Genomic DNA, 24,994 nt, shown 5'->3' with positions numbered 1-24,994 from the left:
AATATTACTTGAAACTGTCTTTACTAACTGATAAAAGACTATTTATTAGGTGCACTGAAAGGAATAATATTATGCTGCGTTCACGTCACCTCGTTTTTACCGGAATCTTGAGATGACAACACGTGACGTTATATTCGGAGCTGTTCACGTCCTTTTGGTCCTTGGAATGGGAATTATACGTTTCCATGGCACCACTACCAACACCTAAATGAATCTACAGCGGCCACATGGTACATGTGGGAGCTCTCAGAAAACTCCCAGCTTACAAGCTGTAATTACGAGCTCTACGAGGACGTGAACGCTTGTTACAACCAAAAAAAGGTTGAGATAAAATGTTGAGATTAAAGTCATTAAAGTACGAGAAAAAGGTTGTTAAATTGCTAGTAAAAATTCGTTAAATTATGAGAAATATGTCATTAAATTTCGAGAAAAAAGTCGAGATAAAATGTTGAGAATAAAGTCATTAAATTACGAGAAAAAACTCATTAAATTACGAATTTGTTCTCATAATTTAACTACTTTTTTCTCGTAATTTAATAACTTTATTCTCATAATTTAATGAGTTTATTCGCAACATTTTATCTCGACTTTTTTATCGAAATTTAACAAAATTTTTCTCCTAATTTAACAAATTTGTTCTCGTAATTTAACAACTTTTTTCTCGTAATTTAATGACTATTCTCAACATTTTATCGTGACCTTTTTCTCGAAATGTAACATTTTTTTTCTCGTAATTTAACAAGTTTATTCTCAACATTTTATCTTGACTTTTTTCTCGAAATGTAAATTTTTTTTTCTCGTAATTTAATGAGTTTATTCTCAACATTTTATTTCGACTTTTTTCTCGAAATTTAACGAGCGCAAATAATTGGCCCTCTGGCTTGTCAATCACTGTCATGGCGTTCCTTGTGAGAGACGTGCGCGGTTGCGCGCTCCAGTAACTTTCCACACTCCACAGGCACCGCATGCAATGCTTTTGTCCGGAGACAGGAGTAACAACTGCAGATTATGAGTTACCTGCGGTGAGTCCGACATAATGAAACCACTAACACCACACAGCAAATTCCAGTGGTAAACACTCGTGTTCCAATACGAGTGTTTATGAGTTTTGGGAGGCATTCCCTCGAAATGAGCTGTGAAGGAGGGGGATTGTTCTTACGCATGCGCTCATTTCAAAAACTCAGTAACAGTCTTTGGTTTCTCAGTTGACGAAAAGATCCTCTTTATCACCTTTAATATATTAGGTGTTTTATTAGACAGGTGAGCAACTGTTTGGATATATTCATCAACAGAAAACATATCATTATATAGCTCAAAACAGTAAGTCTTTTTGTTCAAATCTCGATTTCTTGATTTTCCGTGAGTACCATGTTTTACCATGCCTAATATCGATCTAGCTTACTGCAGTGTGCAACAAGTGTCTCATAGTAGCCCCCGAGCAGCAGAGAGTGGCACTTTAACAACTTTCAACACACAAATGTATCTAATATGATAAAACAGCGCTGCATTACCCCATATACGCATGGCTGGAAAATATACGTCTGTGCCATAATAAAAGCTCCACTGCTCTTGAGCTGCATGTCGCGCTCGTTAGCAATCATTAGCAATCGCTCCAGACACCTCGTTCCGCTCCAATGGCTTTCAGCCACACTCTGCTTCATACTACTGCAATGTTAATAAATCTTTAATACATTTGCTCATCCATGAATATGATTTCTGCCTGAGCCCCATCAGATACTTTTCCACTGGCTGTAGATGTGAAGACAACACCTCCCATGATTCCGCGGAATCAAGGCGTCATCAAGCTATGCCTTTGTTTTGAACAAGAAATTGATATTGAACACAGGTGATGCATTCTGGGAAATGGAGTGTCCACAAAGCTTAATTTATTAAATCAATCAATCAATCTATAAATTTGAATTTTGAAACTGTTATGTGCCAAAAAGTAAGATGCTAACATAAAGACTACAACTACCATCTTCCTCTGCCATCCTTTGCTGCTCCTGAAGCAGAAAAAAATCTGGGGAAAAAAGTGTGACTGTCAAATGCAAAACAAAAGAAAATTGAAGGAGGGAGGTGAATAGATTCCTCATATTCTTTTCATCTTTACAAGCACTTCCATTTCTGTCAGTGTGCACGAGAGGCATTCTCTTCTTTCTCTTTATATGCCTTAACAAAGAGAGTCAGAGGAAAGAATGGATGCGACTTAAAGTGACAGCAACATTAAAGGATGGCCTTCATCTGGCATCTTGCAGGGAATGTGACATTTAGAGGTGCACAGTCTGTTTACTGCACTGGCCTATGGAATGCATGAAGAGTGGCCATTTTACAACACATTGATGGCACTGTGGGGAACGTAAACTTCAACAAGTGAAATGCTACCTAGGTACATTCTGTCAGAAGACTGACATGTTGGAGAGGAGCTTGTGCCGCTTTTATTTGAATGAGAGACAGGCAAAAGCTTTCACATATTAATGCGGATGCAGTGAAATCCTCAAACTGCATTAAAGCTGGACCTGAGGAACAAAACTATGCCTGTTCTGTGAAAATGTATTGCTCACAAATAAAATGCTATTTTTGAGATGCTATCAGTAGAACAAATAATAAAACTGAATTACATTTAGGAGGTAATTTGAAAGAGCACTGCAATTTTAGATGTCTGTAATGTCTAATTTTATTCAAGAAGCTAGAATGTTCTAGTGCAAAATAGTCTGCAATTCCATGCCATTACCTTCCCCTGCAATGAAAGGACATTTGCACTGTTTTGACACATGTCACTCAGGTGACAGGGTGCTGCCCAGTATTTTTGGAGTAGGCCTACACTTGCTATTCAGAGCTGGCAGGAACAATTTTTCAGGAGAAATCTTCTCGCTACACCATTGATTTTTTTTTCAGCACGATAGGCACGCCTGTGCACCATCCAAAATGTATTTGAGAAGGCCTTTTAAATTCCAATTCAATTCATACATTTGAAATGAGATAGAAAATACAATGCAGAATTGCAGTTTGATTTAAATGTAAATAAGTAAAATTAAAATGAACTGAAATTCAAAGAAGTGTACCTTTGGATAGATAGATAGATAGATAGATAGATAGATAGATAGATAGATAGATAGATAGATAGATAGATAGATAGATAGATAGATAGATAGATAGATAGATAGATAGATAGATAGATAGATAGATAGATAGATAGATATTTTGTAATAAATGTAAGTAATAAACATTATGTATTTTATAATTACATTTTACTATGGAAGAGGATTAGGGCCAAATAATGAAAAAAAAAATAAAACCATCTCGAGATTAAAGTTGTTAAATTTCGAGAAAAAAGTCGACATAAAATGTTGAGAATAAACTCATTAAATTACGAGAAAAAACCTGTTAAATTTCAAGAAAAAAGTCAAGATAAAATGTTGAGAATAAACTCGATAAATTACGAGAAAAAAATCTTTAAATTTTGAGAAAAAGGTCACGATAAAATGTTGAAAAAAAGTCATTAAATTACGAGAAAAAGTCGTTAAATTATGAGAACAAATTTGTAATTTAACGAGTTTTTTCTCATAATTTAATGAGTTTTTTCTCAACATTTTATCTCGACTTTTTTCTCGTAATTTAACGTGTTTTTTCTCGTAATTTAACAAATTTGTTTTCGTAATTTAACAACCTTTTTCTCGTAATTTAATGACTTTATTCTCAAAATTGTATCTCGACTTTTTTCTCGTAATTTAACGTGTTTTTTCTCGTAATTTAATGACTTTATTCTCAACATTTTATCTCGACTTTTTTCTCGAAATTTAATGACATTTTTCTCATAATTTAACAAATTTGTTTTCGTAATTTAACAACCTTTTTCTCGTAATTTAATGACTTTATTCTCAACATTTTATCTCAACTTTTTTCTTGAAATTTAACTAGTTTTTTCTCGTAATTTAATGAGTTTATTCTCAACATTTTATCTCGACTTTTTTCTTAAAATTTAACATGTTTTTTCTCGAAATTTAACAACTTTAATCTTGAGATGGTTTTATTTTTTTATTATTGCTTGGCCCTAATCCTCTTCCGTATTTTATGGATTAAATGTTTCTAAATATATTTAAAACAAAATATTTTAAGATGTTTGTGCCTTTTAGAGGTAACATTTAAAAAGGCAGAGGTACTGTAAAAGAGAGCAGCAGTAGAGAAGGCAGGGCCCTAAATAAGACACTCCCCCCAGCTACACTGTCATTGGTCAACCTGATCCAATGAGTGGTAAAACAAATGAAGTGTCACTGTGGGAGATTAGATAAATAAGTGAGTGAGGAGCAGAAGGTGGACTCGGGTTTATTTCAATTTGGCCAGATCACTAGAGCGTTGCAGGGTCTCAATCCCTAATGACCAGAGGGGGATGGGGGTATAGAGATTGTATGGACTCTGTTTGGAGGAGGGGAGAATACACAGACAAATGGATCTGAGATAAAGGATTAAACAGTCCTTAAGACAGACACAGCCGCCACATTCAGTCTGAGGGATCAATGGACACGTTTTTATTCAAACAATCAAAGTATACACATAAATATGTTCCATCTCCATGCTATCATGTCATCTTGGTCTTCTTGGAAAGGTAGCTCTGATAATAAAAGTTACTAAACAGAGCGATTAGGCTTAGGGAGTAACCGAGAACCACCATATTCATGGAGTCAGGGAAGTCACAGTCAGCATAGAGGTTGAACGCAGTGTGAATGGTCACAATAAAGAACTGGAGCTGAGGTGGACAAAGAAAGACAGTGACACAAACCCGACTGATATTATTTCTTTAAAAGATCATAATGAGAGTCTCACCAGCTGGAGAGAAGTGAGGTAGCGTTTCCACCACAAGTATTTCTGCATCTGGGGGCCCAGTGCTGCCAGGCCATAGTACATATACATCACCACATGCACAAAAGAGTTTATGAGGCCAATGAGGAATGCTGAGGAAGAGAGAACATCTTTAGTAAATCATTGTCTGCGTTGACACTTTAGAACATGTCGTTCTGAAGCAGATAAAATGGCAAACATCCATGAGATTTTTGCCATTTTATCAGTTGCCTGACATCAAGACAACACCACACACATTTTTCAGAATACGTTGATTGTCTATTTCTGGAGCAATATATCACCTAGTGGTGTCAGAGTGACACTACAACTAAATCAACCCTGATATGTTATTTCTAGGGTTAAAGTATATTTTAAATGTCGTCTCAGATTAATCTAATAGTCACAGTCTTGTTTGAGAGTATGGCATTGTGCTAAGTGGACTGCTCTACGTAAACACAATACTTTAACTCCGAGGTAATAACACTTACACTGCCCTCCCGCAACATACTTGACCCCTGCCCACCAGTTGAAAATCATGGTGCCGTGATGATACACATGCAAAAAGGTCAGCTGATTGTTCTTCTTCCTCAGAATGAAGAACATCTGATGATAATGACATTTACTTATTAATGTAATATAACATCATAAGACATTCATTAACAACGTGATCTGATATCAAAGGACTAGATCATTTACGTACAGTATCAGTAAGTTCAATAACTTTAGAGAAGTAAAACCACCAGCACACTCTGGCCATCTGCATGGGATCAGAATGGCACAACATTAACAAAGGCAATAATTGCAGAAATATTAACTTGTTTGGAAAAATGCAAATCATTTATATAAAAATAATTTGCTTACCCGCATTGCAAGGGGGTTTTCAGAGTAGTCCACAGGCTGACACAGCAAGCTGTAATTTGCCAACCAAGATGATGCTGTGAACTAAAAGCAAAACATACATATACATATAAAAATACATATGAATGAATTTATACAATGAATTAAATACATTATTTAATAGACCTATGTTAGTTCACTTGGTCCATACCTCATAAAACATATAAGCGGAAAGGCACACCATAGAAAAATTGTAAATAACAAGAAGAGTTTTGATGTTGACTGGTTCTCTACAAGCCATCAGTTTGGGGCCAAGCCAAATGATGACAAGGTAACACACGAAGATGCCACCGACAGGCAGAGGAGAATAAACCAATAGCCATCCATCTGTCCTCTTGTCTGTTGGGAATGAACGAATTGCATCATTAGCTCGTTAAATTGACTAATATAGTGGTTAAAGTAGTTTATAAAAGTATTTTAATACTGGTTTCGTAAAGAAGACCAATGTAGCCTACACCGTCGAGGTAACTGTGTAAAACAAAACTGTTGTAGCCTACAACTTGCGTTTTATGCATGTAGTTCATTAGCCTGTCGTATGAACATTTTAAAGAGCAGATATAAAGTAAAAGGTCCGATATAATTCCTTGAAAAATACCTCCGTTTTCTAGGACCCATTGGTAAAGTATCCGGAGCCTTTGCCATGTCGACGGTGATACGGACACCTGAGCAATTAATAATGGAGATGAAACGTGTTAATGTATACGCATATTGTAAAAAGAAAATAAAAAAACAAACAAACGAAAGCCAAACCCTAAAGTATTTAGTCAAGCTATCAATATCTGAGAAATGATATCTTCTTTAATTAAGCGTAAATGGCTTACCATTGCGCTTGATGTTCATTCAGTAATGCCCAAATATCGCCATCTATCGGTTTCCTTTAGGAACAGCGCGAGAGTTCGTTGCAGGGTGTAACTTCAGGAGTAACTGCGTAAAAATGTCAATTATGTTCGCTATTCAGTAGAGAGAGAACATGATGTTGTCAAATGAATTACGACACAGAGCTCTCGTTCAGCATAAATCAGAGGCTCAATGATGAGTTAAGGAGTTTACACATGGCATCCTCCCCGAGACGGATTACCAAAATCCCCTGGATAACTTTATTCCTTATCCTGAGCTATTTTGAGTGTACCTGCAAATGATTTTTAATTATAGAAATAATTTAAATATATATGGTGAATTACGTAAGAAACGTTTTTTGTTAGATTCGTGATGATTTGTAGCCTATAAAGAAATTCATTATATCCTTCATAAAATCTACCCTTTTAATTCATCTATTTCTAAATATTCTGATATTGATGAAACTTGCTCCTTCTGTGGTTTTGTTGAAGAAAAAGATGGCCATTTATTTTATGATTGTAATTTAACCAATACATTTTGGGCTGATTTAAGTTCCTATATTTTTACCCATACAAATGTAACCCATACCTTCACCCTTAAAGAAGTAATTTTTTACTATGAAAAACCAAAGCTGCTATCCCTTGAATATTTTGTTAATTTTTTTTTATCTTGTATGCAAAATTCTTCATTCACAAACAAAAGTGGCTTAAATATACCCTATAAGCTTTCTTCTTTTTCTTGATGAATTTAACTCCTTTCTTTTATCTCTCAGACTTATAAATAACAAAAAAAAAGTTTTTGATGCATTATGATGATTTGTTTAAAGATGTGATTTAACCTAGTTATTGTGCTTTTCTTTTGTTTATTATTTCATATTGATGTATGCAAACTCAGGATATTAGTTTTTTTATTCTTTTAATGATTATTCATTGTAACAGACACAATCACACTTTATTTCCCATATGTTCAAATTTTGCAATAAAAAATATCATGCACAAGTGACATGACACACACAATATATATATATATATATATATATATATATATATATATATATATATATATATATATATATTTTTTTTTTTATTAAAATAAATAGATTTGTGATGATGGAGCACTTATTGCTTTATTGGGTGTATCCTACCAGGTAAGTCCTATAGCCTCATCTTTCTATATCATTTTACAGTCTGGATGACCATAAATGACAGCTAGCAACCATGTAAAACCAGTAGCCTACTAATTTACCAAACAAATGAATTCGTAAGTTTAGCAGTGCAGCACAAGCTGAAGGTTTTGACAGAAAAAGTAGGCTAAACACATCAGATTCTGTATGAGATCATATGATGATGGAAATTAATTTTATTCAGCTCTTTACATCTTACACCACTCTAGGTGAACACATTCTCATAACATATCACATAGATAACATATTAACAAATACAAAGCAGTTATCATAATAAAGAGAATGCTTTAGTTCAGCAATGTCACATATTCCTTAAAAGGAAGGTGGAAAACTGAAGTAATGTAAATGACTGCTTTGCTCAACATCCGTATGCAGACCCCTGACTCAGGTTTAAAGTGCACACTTCATTAAGAACAATGAGATCCAACTTAAATCCCCCTTTAAGGTCAATATATGACAAAGCTCTGTATTACAAAAAAAAATCATTTTTTTTTTTTTTTTCATTTCAAATATCAAAATACAACAATTATTGGAAAACAAAACTGTTCTAAGATCTAATGTTCATGAGATGAGACATGAGAATGGTGGGTTGGCTCTTTTGGTGCTCGGGTCACATCTGTATAACCTGTTCTGTTTCTGTTATTTGAATAATGATGGTGATGATGATGCACATGTTGATGATGATGCTCATGTTGATGTTGATGATGATGATGATAATGTTTCTCATCATATACAGGCTCTGTATTGTTAGTCTGCTTGTTGTTCTCTCCTGTGGGCTCATTTGCATTGTTTTTGGAGAAGTTGGCATTTAGCTGAAAGAGAGTTTAAATAAATGAACATTTGCAAACATTTAATAAATATGGCACTTTCTGAAACTGTACATTGTCGAATATTGTCACTCACTGAGCAGTTGCATATATCTTTGTGGTATGTAGCCCTAATGGCAGCTTCTATATAAGGGTAATGAAGAAAGCTGTAGGGCAGGACAATGTGGAAGGTGAGATATCCACATCTATGCAGAAAAGAAAAACAAAAGAATGACCATGACAGTGAACACAATAAACAAGCTTGAGAAAATAACTCAGAAATTCTTTCTTTTGGGGAGCCTGCATATGAATACATAAAGAACCATGTGACCTTAAAGGGAAACTAGTCAAACTGGTCATATTAGTGTGTACTGGATTTAGAAGTGTTTTGTTCATACCTGTCATACACTAAGAAATCATCCTTGTCTCCCTCCAAGAGCTCCCAGACGTCGTTTTGCAGCGGGCTCTGCTGATACACAGGGATGCCCTCCGCCGTCCTCCTCTTCAGCTCCCAGTACATGGCTCTGGACTGCGCATCCTGCTCGTTGACGACCAGGAATGAAATGTTAGTCAGCTTGCCATTGACCAGCTTGTCACGCAGGTCTCCCAACCTTCCAAACCAACAGGAAGAGAAAACAAGCAAGGATTTAGTTGACTGAGAAATTTACCAAGATAATTTATAGTTCTGTTACAAAACAAAACTGTCCCCTTAAACGAGGAAATGAGGAAGGTCAGTCAACACAACGGCTGTCATTTGTGTCCCTCATATACATTTGCGTGAAAAGAAAAGTTTGTTAAAAGATAAATGTTATCATTGATATTTATTTATTTAACAGATTACAAACACATAAAACCAGAAATATAAGAAAGAAAAAAAGGGGGGAAAAAGTCTTATCCAGCATAAAAATAAAAAATCCATAAAAAATTCATGTTTCCTTAAGGTATCATTCCAATAGGTTTCTAAAAATATTTAAAGATGGGAGTGCTTCTAACATCATAACACTGCAAGGCAGTTTTGCCAAACAATTTATTATCTAGAAGAAAATCTAGTCCTATAATTAATATATATATATATATATATATATATATATATATATATATATATATATATATATATATATATATATATATATATATATATATATATATAGCCTATATATAGTACAACAGATCTTTCTGGTTCTCGAATCTGATTGGCTGAGAGCCATGTAATATTTTATTGATAACAGCACTCCCACCTTTTCACTGTTTGTATCACTCCGCTTGAAGCGACTGTCATGGCAGCCGAGGAAATCCACCATATTTTTTTTAGAAATACTACATTTGTTATACCTTGAACTGTAGCTTTAAGAGTTTTTTAGGCAATAATGTACTTGTTTAGACCTGAAATATGTGACTCATATTTAATCATAACACCTATTTTACAATTTGTTTAGACGTTTTCGGAGATGCGAGCTCCAGGCCGTCAGCAGCCGGTCAGTGCTCGTGTACCCGCCGAGAACAGCTTCATCTCGGCCAGTGTTTCGGGGATTTGCTGCTGTCTCTTATAGTAGTTAAACATGAGATATAATTCATTTTGGGTACATAAAACTGGCGATCTTTGGTCTTGTTAATCTATTAGTTGTTCCTGAGCAAATCGAATTGGGCTATGTTAAATGTAATAATAAGACTGAATTGTACAATTGTGTTTATTTCCTATTGTAATTTATAATGGCTATTGTTGTTAATTTAAATATTGTTGTTCAATAAATATTATTTATATAAATAATATATTGTATTTGGTTTTGAGAAAGGGTCCATTTGAGCGTCCAACAAAAATTCTACCACTAGTCCATCAGGACAATCTAATTCTGACAATATATATTTTTTAGAACAATGTGATGATATGTGCTGTCTACGAGAGTGATATTGCTCATATACAGTATATATATAGTATATACAGTATATATACAGTAAAATACATTAATAGATTCATAAATAAAATATAAAGATAAAACTATCCCATTGTTAATAAAACTGTAATAATTACATCATCATCCTTTTTCAGAATGGAACATTAAAAGTCACCTATTTTATTACTTATATTTCTCTATCTCAAAATGTTAACCTTGTTACAATGATTTTGTATAGTAAACAATTAAAAAGTGTAGAAATATCAGCATTAGGTCTAATAGCACCTTGTAGTTTCTTTCCTTGTTTGCTTAAAATTTGCCAAAAAATTACACGAAATTTCACAGCACAAGATTTCTCACTTGGCAGCCTGCGTGAGACAGAAATGTCAGCTCGCTTTAAGAAGAGCCACAACGACTACATTTCCCACAAGGTCCTTCATCGGAGTCTTGCCATCGATCTCCCACTGTGGGGCAGGCTTACAGATCCTGGAGCCGGTGCTTTCCTTCTCCACAAACAGTGGTGAAGCTCCCAGCAGAGCTGGAAATGCAGACAACCACAGAGCCCAGAGAGCCTGCATCATGCCTGCTGAACTTCACCCACTGCAACAGCTACAACAATCAGTTCCTCAAGTTAGCATACTAAAATACTACTTTGATGTGTCATTAGTTTGACATCTTAATTTTATCGCATACAAACACTAACAAAAAAGCAAAACTGACAGGAGGACATAGAGTTGCACAAACCTGAAGCTCAGTCTCTAAGCCTTCTCTGGAACAAAAATACAGAAATGAGGAAAAGTTGACTGTCCACACTTTTAAAGGTCTTTTCTGGACAAACCCTCCCCCTCAACAAACAGAACAAACCAGTAGGAGAGTGGATTTTTGGACTGGCGTACTACAAAGTTTTCTTTCGTGTGTGTGGGTGATCTAAGACAAATAAGATACACAAATACACTCTGGCTGATAAGAAACAAAATATTTTAGTGACATCTTGAGTGTTTTTATATAGAAAACATTTTGTGTCATATGCTGCATGGGTGAATAATATATAACATCAGTTAATAAAAGATTGCAGTTTTCTGTATATGCTTTTACAACATGGCTTGGGAAAGTTGAAAATCATGTTGGATCAGTCATATTTCCCTATGAACCTATAAAAGTGTCCAAATGCCATTTTAACGCTGATGCAATGCTTTGACGGACCTCTCGGATTACTTTAGTTTAAGGAAAGATTTAAATTAAAATGCAAGAGTGTCTTAAAATCTTAGGGTCAGTTCACGAGTGTTGTATAATTTCTTTCTCTCTGCCAAATGTCACTGTTTGCTTGAGCTAAACATTCAGTGATCATATCATCTGAAAAACAAGTGCATGTCTGTAAATTTGATGATGCAATGGATCCTTCAGTCTCCAATGTTTACCAATTACTATACAGCTTTGTTGAAAAAGTAATTTAGCAAGGATATTATTAAAATCTATAAGAATATACTTGTCTGCTCATACCTTTCCTTTAAAAATCATAAGAACATCACAGGAACTGCAGCATACTAAATAAATAAATAAATTAGAGGCTTTTTGTCTAGCTTCACTGTATGTACACAAACGTAAACAATCTGAACACTTTACACTGAAGAAAACAATCTTGAAAGATCTTATACCATCTAATGGACAGAGGAATTGATTTTAGTTTTGCAAACAGCAGTGCTTCATCCTTGAAATGATTGGGCCAAAGTACACACTTTAATCCATGGAGCAACAACCTTTAGTACACATTTAAAATATCTGAGCAGAAATGAGCACCAACACAAAAAAATAACTCTTAAAACACATAGCCCCAGTTTCACAGACAACACTTAAGCCTAGTCCCAGATTAAAATGGATTTTGTGCTGTTTTAACTAAAAGCAACCTGTACTGACATATCTTAAAATCCTGACTTAATCTAAGCCTCGTTTGTGAAAACAGGCCACCTTATTTTTTTAACGTGGAGGTAAGGTGTTTTCTGTGAGTGTGCGAGACTTCCGATTTATTAGCCGCTATAGGGAAGTAATGAGAAGAATATCAAAGTGCTGTAAACTGTAACCATTCCACTGAATGGGACATTGGACATTGTATGTATAAATATGTCTGAAAATTAACTCTAAAATACATTTTATTATTAAGCAAAATGTCCTGAACATCACTCTAACTGCAAATTTAAAAAGTATAATTTAAAACATTATTAAAAACTACTCAGAACACTAAAAAATAGCATTTGTTGCATGTCCCCACTATCTAAACCTAAACTTTATCATGAAATATAATCATTAAAATCTTTCAGAAATCTTATTATTTTTGCATTGTTGTGTGACTCCATATACTATCTTTGCTAAACAAAGATACATTTCATGAAAAATTCATAATATATTTTATAAAATACACATTTTAGTCATGTCCCTATGTTTTCACTCAGTCCTGTTACCTTCACACATTGCCCCTTCTTAAAAACTTGGAACATGCCCACATGACACATTTTCAACAGGAAATTGCATCATCTGGATCATAAGACCAAAAGTAAGTCCTCTCATTTTAATTTATGTATAATTGATGAAATTGTAACTATGACTGAGAAGGTCAATCTCAACGTACTGTCCTGATACCTAAATTATTTCTTAGATGTTATTTGTTTATTTTAATAATATTAACTTTAGGTAAGTCACTAGCATTTGCCACACTCCATGTGGCCATATGTCATGTATTTGATCATTTTTTGCTTAAAAACTCAATCCTGTTACTTTCAGTCCTGTTACTCATATGAAAAATAACAGGAGTGAGTAAAAGTAAGAGGAATTAATAGTTTTGTTGATTTAATTGTGTGAATATTAGTTGATATAACCTGTATCATGAGTTTACAGTTGAAATTACTTAAATTTTAGTCTTTTAGGATTAGATTTACAGTGTGAATACCATACTTGCAGGGAGCCACTCCACCACAAAGTGACTTAATCTTTTTGTCTTTCTCTTTCTTATCTTTTGTAGAAGATGGAGAGAACCTATACTATGCAGTTGCCAGAAACACCCACCCATAGCATACTGCAAGGGAAGGAGGGAAACACACCCACAACCCCCCCCCCCCCCTTTTGTTTTTCCTTCCCTCTCTCTCTTCTCCTATCTCTCCTTCTCTTTCCACCTCCTTCGCTGTGATGTACTACTAGCACATACTGTAGCACATCCCTTCAACAAAGAAATCTCACTCACACACATGTACATATGTACACACTCTTTCTCACACATGGACACTCATTCCTGTTACCCAGTGTTCATTCCTGTTACAAAGTGTTCATTCCTGTTACTAAATTTATTTATTTTTCTAAAAAAATAAAGTTAAACCACTGTTTTTGTCAGTTTTATTTGGTCCATCATTTATACAACTGTTAAATAAATTAAATTATTTTAGGTATACTTGAGGCTTCTGTCTTATTTTAAATAACATTTTTTGCGTTTTTTATTAAAATACACCTTGCCTTAATATAAAGTGATTTTTTTTTTTGTCACAAATATAAGTTATTTGAACAAATAACCAACCATTTCTTCAAAATAAACACTTTCTTGAGGTGAATACAAAGGAATTAATTGACATGCTTTTAAACATGCTTTTTAAATGGCACGAGTTTTGGTAACAGGGCTGAGAAAACATGCATCCATCTTCTGCAAGTTGCCTGAGATTGACCAATACAAATTTTGAATAGTTAAATATGTCTAGTATTAGATTCAGTGTTAAATAAATATAAAAAAATAAAGTTTAATTTTGAAGAGTTTCAACAAGCAAATGTTACCCATTCGGTGGAATGGCCCAAAACTATTTGCGCTACAAACCAGCGTGTTTATAATTAAGACAATACATTAAAATAATGGTAAGAAATACCAATTTGCAATATTAAGCAGCATAACAAGCGGTTTTGTAGTACAGCTGAAAATAACTGGAAGCGAATGACACCAGACGTCACACATTAAATTTACAAATGGCCACGCCCACTCTAACCTGAAAAAGATCGATATTCATTTTTTTTCCCCCATTTATTTAGTGCTTTAAACCCTACATGTTCCTCAAATCTCTTTAATAATGTGTTTGTGTGTGAACATCTCAGTAAAAAATGTTGCCTTAAAGGGATAGTCCACCAAAAAATAAAAAGATTCCGACACCATCTCGATCAAACCTGTATGACTTTCTTTACTGGAAAAAATAAGACACTTGACTAAATGAATACAAATGATAAAAACAGGAACCCTGGTTTGCAGACAGAAGTTTATTATTCAGATCAGTACTCTCTTTTTGGCAGCTGCATGAATCATTTGTGTGGTGGGTCTATAAATATGTGCAGTCTTTAGCTGCTAAATTCCTTCACTACACATCATAAACCAGATTTACACCACTTTAAAACAGCACCACTACCAATATACCAATTTAATATAGCTATTTTGACAGTCATATCGTCAATTATAACATTTACCAAATCTGATTTTTCACCTTCTTCTCACAGAAAGAAGCATGATCTTATCTAATATCTTTGTCTCAGTAGCAAAAATCAAGTTCAGAGTGACAACATTTGGATTTCAGGGCACATTTCATGTGTCTGTTGACAGCTGAAATTATTCCACCTAAATTTTCTCAAAATGTATAAAAGGTGCAATATTTGCATCAAGGGAGTGCAACTACACAGCCAGATGTAGCAAGATTGACATATTTCTTTCTTAGAGAAAAGAACACATTTAATAGTGAATCAGCTCCAGACTGTTGTGGCATTTATGCAAATGGTTTTAAAATGCAACAACAACAACAACCTAAAATAACTTAAACCAGTAAACAAACATCGTCTGTGAGTCCTGCCGTTGTTTCGCCTTTGGCTGGTTTAACAGTTAAGCATTAGCGCAGTTTCTTACAAACACCGCGTTTCAGGTCATGACCCCAATCAGTCCTTCATCGCTTGTCACGTTGCCCTCTGGACTGTCACAAGCTGTTATGATGCCCAGGCCAAGCTCTGCCAGTTCATCCTGCATACTTGTGGTCACCATCATTTTGGGCTCCAGGCGATTGCACAGCGTCCTGTAAGAAGGCAGGGGGTAGCCCAGTTCCCTGAGGTACTCATATCCTTTAACGCCTACTGCACAGCGGATTTTTCGGGCTGTCAGTAAAGTGTCATGGGACCACACTGCCCTCCGAGAACGTTTGGCTAATGTTAGGGCACGAATCTGATCCTCAAACAAGAACACCTGCAGCCCCTTTTCTATTTTACTCAGTTTGTAAAGACGTTTCTTCATCTCCTCTGCCTGTGTAAAAAAACAGAAATGACAAAATGTTACCAGTGTTTTCAATTGCTAATATTCTTATGACTCTTATGATAGGAATGACTGTTACCTCTCTCTGTAGTCTGACTGTGTGCTGCTGTTGCTGCTCTAGCTTGGTTTTATAATGCTGGCAGAGAGAACAGGGTCGCTCTTCCTCTGCCCTCTGAACTCCATCCTCCTCTGAATCCACAGGAGGCTGTCGGCGGGCATAACCATGATCCCCCATGTTCAAGTCCTTTTCCACTACAATAAAAACATAATTCATATTCATATGCAACAAAAAAAGTGACCTTAAAGGGATTGTTAATCCAAAAATTACTCATATTATATAAACAGTGCTGTATAAAGTTTAACAGATCACAAATAAATACAGATGCATTCACATCTAGGCATGTGACGGTATCAAATTTTGATGTTGCAATAATTGCTTAAGCTTTTATCACGGTATATGGTATCGCGGTATTGAAATAAGTTGCAAAAAAAGTTTTGTGATAGTATAACAGGTTTAAGAACTCTTTTTCTTTTATATATATATATATATATATATTTATATATATATATATATATATATATATATATATATATATATATATAAACTCTGAACATTTAAATACAATAACAGTACACAAATCATAAAGTAAAAAGTTTCAAGCCGAATAAAGTGCAAAATAATTATAAAGAACAACAGGAAACACTATATAAAGTCTCATTATTTAACATTAGTTAATGCATTAACTAAGATTAATAATGAGCAATAGCTACATTTGTTACAGAAGGTATTATTTTTTATTAATATTAGTTAAAAAAATACAACTGATCGTTGTTAGTTATAGCTCCATTAAAAATAATTACAACTTTTGACTTTAGTATTGTTAATAAACATTAACTAGAAATTAACATGAACTAAAATTGATAAATGCTATTTTAAATGCTATAATAAAAGTATTTTTTCATTGTCAGTTTGGTAATAATGAATTAACATGTTAACTATTGAAGCCTTATGTTATCAAGTGTTACTGAACAATAACAAATAATCAGAAAATTTTCAATCATTATAGGGCATGTTGTAGTATAAACATATTAAAATATAAATATGTTTAAGTTTGAAAATAAATAGCCAGTATTAAGTATTTGGTGCTGTGATGAACAACATTGCGAATACAAAAAAAAATGAATGGCTGTTTGAAGCATTTTAAATACTGTAGTACCGCAGCTGCTTTGTTAACAGGATTTCCGGGGTAACCGCTGCATTTCTGCTGTCAGAGAGTGAATGTGCACTTTCATTCAGCGCATCTCTTTTACTCGTTCTGCCATGTGCTTCTCATGCACGCTGGGTTTGTTTACATAGTGCGCGTGCCTCTTTGACGCCGCATACAGCGGTGTTGTGGATTTCATACGGTTGATAGGTAAAGTATTCTTAAAATGTAATATAAAAAAATAGAATAATTCGTAATAAATTATAATTCATGGCATTTTGAGTTGCCCACAATAGTAATATCGTGTATATTCATTATCATGATATATCGTATTACCGAATAATTCACATCAAAGGAGGTTTCCAAATATATACAAATAAATACATTTGTTGCTTTTAACATTTTTTTTTAAATAAAATTTTCAAGGAAATGGCTCAATTATACAGAGTCCTGGTAGAACATGAGGTGGGAGGAACAACTATTTGAAAGCTGGAAATTAATGCTGGAAACCATTGGCCCCGATTTATGTTTTTTTGTCAGGTTTTTTTTTATAATAGAGTTAAAGGTGCTCCAAGCGATCCTGGGTGGAGTAACTTCCTGTTGACGTTCGAAGTGTTGTCAAACAAAACAGAGGCTAGCTAGACCCTCAAGGGAACGCAATACTTTTGTGAAAGAATGCAAAGGTTTTAGGGCTGCACGATATATCGCATGCGATTGTCACGCGCATTTCGTCAGTAAAGCCGGTTCCCTGATTACCGCTAAATCGTCATCACCTGCTTTCAAATGGAGCGCCATTTAATAGACAGAGCCGTAGTTCACTGATAAGCCACGCAATATCGCGTTCATTATCGAAGGCGATTCATTTGCGATAATGAACGCGATATTGCGTGGCTTATCAGTGATCTACGGTTCTGTCTTTTAAATGGCGCTCCATTTGAAAGCAGGTGATGGCGATTTAGCGGTAATCAGGGAACCGGCTTTACTGACGAAATGCGCGTGACAATCGCATGCGATATATCGTGCAGCCCTAAAAGGTTTTGTGAGCGAATGCAAAGTTTATCAGGGAAATCCAACACTTTTGCTAGAGAAGGTAAAAGTTTTGCAAGTGAAAGTAAAAATTTCACAAGAAAATACAAAATATCTTGAGGGAATGCAATACTTTTTTGTGAGCGAATGCAAAGTTTCTTGGGGGAAACGCAATACTTTTGCGAGAGCACACAAACTTTTAATGCACGAATACAAAGTTTCTCAGGGAAAAGCAATACATTTGTTAGAGAACGAAAAAGTTTCGAGAACAAAAGCCAAGTTTCACAGTCAAATGTAATACTAAGTTTCGCAAGCAAACGAATCTCGAATGCAAAGTTACTAGGGAAAATGCAACACTGCAACAGTTTTGCAAAAGAAAGTAAAGTTTCTCAGGGAAATGTAATACTTTGCATTTACTCGCGAAACTTTTGCATTCTCAAAGTCTCTTGGCTGAAATTCAATACTTTAGCAAGAGAAAGCAAAAGTTTTGCGTGCAAAGGCAAAATATTTTGGGGGAACGCAATACTTTTGCAAAAGAACACAAATGTTTTGTGAGCAAATGCAAAGTTTCTCAGGGAAATGCAATACTTTTGCTAGAGAACACCAAAGATCTGTGAGTGAATGCAAAGTATTTTGGGTGATAGCAATACTTGAGCAAAGAATGCAAATATTTTGTGAGAAAACTTAATACTTCTGCTAGAGAACACAAATGTTTTGTGAGCGAATGGAAAGATTATATGGGAAACGCAACACTGCGAGAAAACGTAAAAATTTTGTGGGAGAACGCAACGCTTCTCTGGGAAACACAATACCCCCTATTTTGCGAAGGGATGCAAAAGTTTTGCCAGTGCAAAAATGACATTGCAGAATAGCATTGAAATATAATTTTTCCTCCAATCTCATATTTTTTTCTATTACATTGTCCCCTTAGGAGCACCATTATAATAACTTTACCTGGCTCATTTTTAACAGGTAGCACTACTTGAGGGGTGACAGGAGATGGAGGGTCGGGTACATTGAACAGTGTGGGGATTGCGTTTGGTTTGAGTTTCCTTCCCCCTGCTGGTGATCTGGCGATCTCCTCAAACTGGCTTTCCTCAAAGTGGTCCTGTCATGGAAATAAAGCTTTATGGCAAGAATATAGATATACAGTTATACCAAGAGGATACCAGAAGAATGACTTAATTGTTTTCTTCTGCAGAATTTAATACTGGCATGCTTTTCACTTGCCTGGCACAGTCTGGAGCAGGGAGTTGGTACAAAGTCACGCCGACAGTTTACAAGCCACTTTCTCATGCGCACGGGGTCTTTCGGGAAGCGAAAGAGCTGCTTTCCAATAGTGGTAGAGTTCGAGCAGTTTGGAGCGGAGCATCCACCCATTTTTATTTATATTCGCCAAATGTTTAACTTACCATCTGGCCAAAACAACAATGACACGTAGCGGTTTGCTAGCAGAGGACTTAGCAGGTGTATTATTAAAGAGACTTTAGACGTCAGAAAAAGAGATAGCAGTTGTTTTAGCAAATGCAAGCGATGACTTTACGGGCGGTCTCTTTAATGAATTGAGCAGAAAATGCTAGTATATTTTACTAGTAAGTGAAATGCAGAGTTTGTTTGAGCCAAAATGGCGCCGGTAGGCGACTTGATTACGTATTATGTGAGAGTTGACTTTAGTTTTGCCTGTATAAAATTCGTTCACATTTAGCAAATGTACACAAAGTAAATAGTTTTTTATGCGCAACACACATAAATTGTGACAAAAGTATATATTAATTAGTTAAAATAATATTTTGTCCAATGCTTTTTTTTAATTAACGATGAAAAACAACCGTTCAAAATAGTTTTTTACCATTGCAGTACACCATACATTCCTCATTTTAAGATCATTAATAGTATATTAATAGTAAATAGTGCTCGGATTAATAGTATTTTTTTATTGTATTTAGTTCAGTAATATCAGTTAAATACAGAAAAAGGTACCTATAACAGTTCAGAGAATGTGAACAACAATAAAACAAACAAAAAAAGTTAACACATGAGCAGTTACATAAATTTGAGAAGCTTTTTGTAAAACGTATTTTTATATTGTATTGTTTTTTTTATTTTTATTTTGTGTTCTTATGTTCGAAACGTACTCATTTTTTTTTTTTTTTTTTTTTTTACAGTATTACAGAAGGTAATTTATGACATGGCTAAACTTACATAGCGGCGAATGAGAGACTGCATTAAATATATATATATATGCTCCAATTTGCTCAAATAACAAAAGAAAAACAAAATATTGTTTTCAAAGGACCATTCAAAAGTAACGCTTCACCCCCAGTCCAGCAGGTGGTGGACACGAACATTATGGCAACCGCCATAAAGAATAGAAGAAACTGCAACCGGAAAAAAAACACACATGCTCACATGTTACACAGGCGATTGAACTTATGAAAGTTTTTGCAACACATTTACGAATTTGACGTTTAGAGTAGTTAATATAGAAACAGTCGGGGAAACGCGAAAGCCAAACAATTATTATAGTGGTATCAGATACATTATAGATATATTTGGTTATGTTTTGTTTGAATCTCCGTCTACAGTATCTTCATTGACAGCTTCATTATTTTGTTTCACTTGTATATAATGTATATGTTGACGTTTAGAGAGGTAATTTTCTGCAGTAAAGACCAATAAGAAAATCTGCTGTCTTCCGCAGATGTGTGGTATTGGTTAATTTATCAAGTGGACTTAAAATGTCATCCTCAATGATAGTCCCAGTTATAGATGTGCAGGGAAACAATTTCAAGGAGTTATGGGCAGCAATGGTGTTAGCCATTAAAACATCTTCATTCATCGCCATTGATACGGTGAGATTTTGTTAACACATTCTTTATTCAAAAACTCGTGTTTAATTCCCTAATGGAACAAGATGATTCATGTATGTGCTCTCTTTTAGGAACTGAGTGGTCTCGGATCAAGGAAAGCACTTCTGGCTGAGTATGTTGTGTTATTAAATGCTTATCCAATATAATAAATGACTGGAAAAGTGGTGATGTTTATTTTTTGCCTTTAAAGATCCATTGAAGACAGGTACAAAGCCATATGCCATGCAGCCCGCACACGATCTATACTTTCATTGGGGTTTGCTTGCTATAAAGAGCTTGACAACAAAGTAAGTATCTTTGATTAACATTTATTTCCCCTCTGAATTTATAAATGGATATTGCATTGATTCTTATTCATTTCCTGTTTCTAGGCTGACAGCACATACATGGTCCAGATTTACAATCTAACCTTGCTTTGCTCAGAGGAATACATCATTGAACCTCAGTCAGTGCAGTTCCTTGTGCAACATGGATTTGACTTCAACAAACAATATGCTGAAGGCATTTCTTATTACAAGGGGAATGATAAAGTGAGTATGACTGACTATAAGAAAAACGTTGAAAAAGATGCAGAGGTTTCAGCTTCAGAGACTTGAGTAGGTGTGTTTTGTGCTTCTTTTAGGGAGGTGATGCCCATGGGGTAAACATGCGGTCCTTGTTCGTAGAACTGCTTAGGGCCAACAAGCCCTTGGTGGTCCATAATGGGCTGATAGACATGGTCTTCTTGTACCAGTGCTTCTATGCCCATTTACCTGAGCGACTGGGCACCTTCACTGCCGATCTGTCCCAAATGTTTCCTTCAGGCATCTATGACACTAAGTATGCAACAGAGTATGAGCTGCGGTTTACAGCCTCATACCTGGAATATGCCTATAAGAAGTGGTATGTGTAATAATAATAATAATAATAATAATAAATTACATGTTTGTTCAGTACATGAACTTCAGTACTGTATTTTCTTTTCCTCCACAGTAAGCTGCAAAATAGCAGAGCCATTGAAGGAGGTGGTAATGGGAGTCATGTGTTCCTGGAGTTTTGTAAATATACAGGCAACATGCAGAGCTACATTGACTTCAGGCCTTGCTTGGACAGCCAGAATCAAGATGGTGCCCTCAACATCTGTGTTCAGTTCTCTGTGAGTTCCTCAGATTCATTGGGTTATACACTACCATTCAAAAGTCAGTAAGAACTTTTTTATTATTATTTGAAAGAAATTAATACTTTTATTCAGCATTAAATTAATGAAAAAAGTGACTTTAAAGGATTTTTATTTCATATGAATGCTGTGCTTTTTATGTTTCTGTTAATCAAAGATTCATAGATTAAATTTTTTCAGAAAAATATTAAGCTGCACAGCAGTTTTCAACATAACATAGCTTTACACAATGTAAATTGAAAATAGAATACAGTTATTTTAAATTGTAATATTTCACAATATTACTTTTTACTGTATTTTTGTAGCGTTGGTGAGCAAGGGACTTCAAAAACATAAAAAAAAAATCGGTCACACTTATATTCCAATACTAACTATTAACTATGACTTTTGCCTCAATAAACTCCTAATTACTACTTATTAATAGTTAGTAAGGTAGTTGTTAAGATTAGGTATTGGTTAGGATTAAAGTATTAGTTCACTTTCAAATGAAAATTAGCCCATACTCACCCACAAGCCATTATATGAGTATATGACTTTCTTTATTCTGATGAACACAATCAGAGATATTTTAATAAATATCCTGATGTATCCGAGCTTTATAATGGCATACTCCATATGGCTCCGGGGGGTTAATAAATGTCTTTTGAAGCAAAGTGTTTGTGTAAGAAAAATATCCATATTTAACAAGTTATGAAGTAAAATATCTAGCTTCCGCCAGACCGCCTTCCGTATTCAACTTGCGGAGAAAGTGTAAACTGGTCGCGTCAGTTACACTGTTTCTGTAAGTTGAATAGGGAAGGCGTGGGATGTATAAAGGCTAGCGTAAGCTTTTTGAACTGTAAGAGTTTTACACTTTCTTTGTGCATTGAATATGGAAGGCGGTCTGGTGGAAGCTAGATATTTTACTTCATAACTTGTTAAATATGGATTTTTTTTTTCTTTTTACACAAACGCATTTTTTCGCTTCAGAAGGCCTTTATTAACCCCTCTGGAGCCGTGTGGAGTATGTTTATGATGGATGTGGATGGAAACACTTTCTTCAGCTTCATACTCATTGATCCCGTTTACTGCCATTATGAAGCTCGTATGCATCAGGATATTAATATTTCTCCGATTGTGTTGATCAGAAAGAAGAAAGTCATATACACCTAGGATGGCTTGAGTGAGTATGGGCTAATTTTAGAATATGTTCATGCAGATAGTAATATGTGCTTTATACGTACTAATAAACAGCCAATATCCTTGTAATATGCATGCTAATAAGCAACTAGTTAATTGTGAGAATTGGACCCTAAACTAAGGTGTCACCAAATAAATCTTACAGACCACAAACAGTTACACTGTATTTAACACACACACATTCACACACACAAACACACAGTTGGTGGCCAAAAGTAACGTCCGGCCTAGGAAAATCTTTAGTTGGGCGGTCAATTGTTTTATTTTTGAAACAAGAAACATGCCAAATTTTGCCAACAATTTTTGACTAGGTTGTCATACAAAGAAATTATGAACACATGCAAAAATGAGAGAGAACTCATTATGTTGTAGCTTTTTGTTTTCTATGATTTTTGCATAGTAAAATAAAAACTGTAGCTGTAGTTTGCCTTTTTTGACAAATAATGTATTGTAAATAACATTTCGGTAACACTTTATTTCACAGTGTCCTTGTTACATCTTACATGTACTTACTATAATAATAAAAACAGTAAATTATGCATAATTGCATGTGATTAACCCTAAATCTAACCTTAGTTATATAGTAAGTACATGTTGTTAATTAATATTACTCAGTACTTATTTATATAATTTCACGGTAACAAGAACACCTAAAAATAAAGTGTAACCAACATTTCTTTAATGGCATCTTTTTATTGTCAATATTGAGTCCAGTTATTGTACTTTGCAGCAATTTAACATTGTATTTGAATGATATCATTTAGGGCTGAACGTAAATTATGTTATAATTTATAATAATAATTTTAAATAAAAAAAGTAATGAGAGATCTCAATTTTACTCACCCCTTCATGATCATATTCCTGACATTTTGTGACGTTGCTAATTGTTCTCTGCTCTTCTCTATTGCTAGGCTTATGGATGGTGTTCTAATGGCTCTTTGTGCACCATGTCACATGATACAGACCTTATAATCCAGCATGATGAGAAGATCAAAGAAGAGAAGAGGAAGAAGAGGAAGCGCAAGAACAAAAAGAAAGATTCTAAAGGGGCCTCTGAGGCATGCAGTTCCCCACAGGGCAAAAGGTTGTACTTTGAAGGGGCTGAACTGGACCAGGCGGTGCCCATGTCTGAACCAGCCCTCCCTGAACATCAGGAGAAGACGGAGAGCACAGAGCCAACAGATGCCACGCATGCGTTTGAACCTGGGAAAACAGCCAGCAAGAATGGAAATGAGGAATCTCAGCCAGAAACATCCGCCGAAGCTCCCGATAGACCAAAAGAGAAGAAAGTCGAAGGAGGAACTCACCGAGCAGGATTTGACGCTTTCATGACTGGGTATATTTTTGCTTATGCCAGAAATCTTACTAAAAACAAAGAAGAATCCAGCACTGCTTCTCTCATTCCCACATGTCTCAATAAGCTGTTCCTCAGTGGCAAGTCTGTTCCTCTAAATGTAGCCAAAAGCACCTTCTCAAAGTCTTCAAAGGCTCACGTGCACAAGATGGACTATGTTTGGGGGAAAAACACTGCCGTAAAACCTGAAGGAAATGCATAGAAACCTTTGATTTTAAGATTTCAATTTGTGTACATTTTTGGACAAATAAAATCTAAGTTTTCCTATGGTTTCCATTTTTTCCCCTTCTGATTTAATGTATATTTAGACTGTATCCTTAAAAGTGTGCTCGACCAGTTAGGCATTAGATATTCTCGCGTAGACTGACGGCAGAAGGTCGTTTCAATGTAAAGTCGATGTCCCTACAATAACAGACTGGCATGCAACTAATACATTCTCTTC

At 35.0% G+C, this 24,994-nt stretch overlaps 4 protein-coding genes across 4 annotated transcripts; 1 reads left to right on the top strand and 3 right to left on the bottom strand.

Annotated features, from left to right (window-relative positions):
- Positions 1–4,513: 4,513 nt before the first annotated feature.
- elovl8a (ELOVL fatty acid elongase 8a) lies at positions 4,514–6,631 on the bottom strand. The gene is made up of 8 exons (XM_067362161.1): positions 6,555–6,631; positions 6,329–6,395; positions 5,885–6,072; positions 5,698–5,778; positions 5,537–5,593; positions 5,325–5,439; positions 4,822–4,949; positions 4,514–4,744 (listed from the first exon to the last, which is right to left on the bottom strand). The coding sequence occupies exons 1-8, from the start codon at positions 6,555–6,557 to the stop codon at positions 4,577–4,579; spliced, it is 807 nt and encodes a 268-aa protein (XP_067218262.1). The 5' UTR covers positions 6,558–6,631; the 3' UTR covers positions 4,514–4,576.
- A 1,250-nt stretch (positions 6,632–7,881) lies between these two features.
- Positions 7,882–11,221, bottom strand: selenop2 (selenoprotein P2). Its single transcript, XM_067363424.1, has 5 exons — positions 11,196–11,221; positions 10,812–11,060; positions 8,958–9,170; positions 8,657–8,765; positions 7,882–8,565 (listed from the first exon to the last, which is right to left on the bottom strand). Exons 2-5 carry the CDS (start codon positions 11,030–11,032, stop codon positions 8,308–8,310), a joined length of 801 nt encoding a protein of 266 aa, XP_067219525.1. The 5' UTR covers positions 11,033–11,060; positions 11,196–11,221; the 3' UTR covers positions 7,882–8,307.
- Positions 11,222–14,726: 3,505 nt separating this feature from the next.
- Positions 14,727–19,594, bottom strand: si:ch73-382f3.1 (uncharacterized protein LOC100151273 homolog). Its single transcript, XM_067363785.1, has 4 exons — positions 19,224–19,594; positions 18,948–19,101; positions 15,842–16,014; positions 14,727–15,753 (listed from the first exon to the last, which is right to left on the bottom strand). Exons 1-4 carry the CDS (start codon positions 19,371–19,373, stop codon positions 15,379–15,381), a joined length of 852 nt encoding a protein of 283 aa, XP_067219886.1. The 5' UTR covers positions 19,374–19,594; the 3' UTR covers positions 14,727–15,378.
- Positions 19,595–20,372: 778 nt separating this feature from the next.
- On the top strand, positions 20,373–24,754 carry toe1 (target of EGR1, exonuclease). Its single transcript, XM_067363252.1, has 7 exons — positions 20,373–20,845; positions 20,935–20,975; positions 21,054–21,150; positions 21,235–21,393; positions 21,486–21,745; positions 21,836–21,998; positions 24,110–24,754. Exons 1-7 carry the CDS (start codon positions 20,732–20,734, stop codon positions 24,752–24,754), a joined length of 1,479 nt encoding a protein of 492 aa, XP_067219353.1. The 5' UTR covers positions 20,373–20,731.
- The last annotated feature ends 240 nt before the right edge of the window (positions 24,755–24,994 follow it).

The sequence above is a fragment of the Chanodichthys erythropterus genome, chromosome 16 (assembly GCF_024489055.1).
Source record: "Chanodichthys erythropterus isolate Z2021 chromosome 16, ASM2448905v1, whole genome shotgun sequence".
Lineage (NCBI taxonomy): Eukaryota > Metazoa > Chordata > Actinopteri > Cypriniformes > Xenocyprididae > Chanodichthys > Chanodichthys erythropterus.
This window is presented reverse-complemented; position numbering and strand designations above follow the sequence as displayed.

What these genes read in the sequence shown, in the direction of transcription:
- elovl8a (XM_067362161.1), bottom strand. An exon ending in AAAACCCCCTTGCAATGCGG is followed by an intron (nt 5,594 to 5,697) that starts GTAAGCAAATTA and finishes GATCCCATGCAG; the next exon opens with ATGGCCAGAGTGTGCTGGTG. An exon ending in GTATGTTGCGGGAGGGCAGT is followed by an intron (nt 4,950 to 5,324) that starts GTAAGTGTTATT and finishes TCTCTTCCTCAG; the next exon opens with CATTCCTCATTGGCCTCATA.
- si:ch73-382f3.1 (XM_067363785.1), bottom strand. Translation starts at nt 19,373, where the DNA reads ATGGGTGGATGCTCCGCTCCAAACTGCTCGAACTCTACCACTATTGGA. An exon ending in CCTGCTCCAGACTGTGCCAG is followed by an intron (nt 19,102 to 19,223) that starts GCAAGTGAAAAG and finishes TTTCCATGACAG; the next exon opens with GACCACTTTGAGGAAAGCCA. An exon ending in ACCTGTTAAAAATGAGCCAG is followed by an intron (nt 16,015 to 18,947) that starts GTAAAGTTATTA and finishes TTTTTATTGTAG; the next exon opens with TGGAAAAGGACTTGAACATG.
- toe1 (XM_067363252.1), top strand. Translation starts at nt 20,732, where the DNA reads ATGTCATCCTCAATGATAGTCCCAGTTATAGATGTGCAGGGAAACAAT. An exon ending in CATTCATCGCCATTGATACG is followed by an intron (nt 20,846 to 20,934) that starts GTGAGATTTTGT and finishes GCTCTCTTTTAG; the next exon opens with GAACTGAGTGGTCTCGGATC. An exon ending in GAATATGCCTATAAGAAGTG is followed by an intron (nt 21,746 to 21,835) that starts GTATGTGTAATA and finishes TTTCCTCCACAG; the next exon opens with TAAGCTGCAAAATAGCAGAG.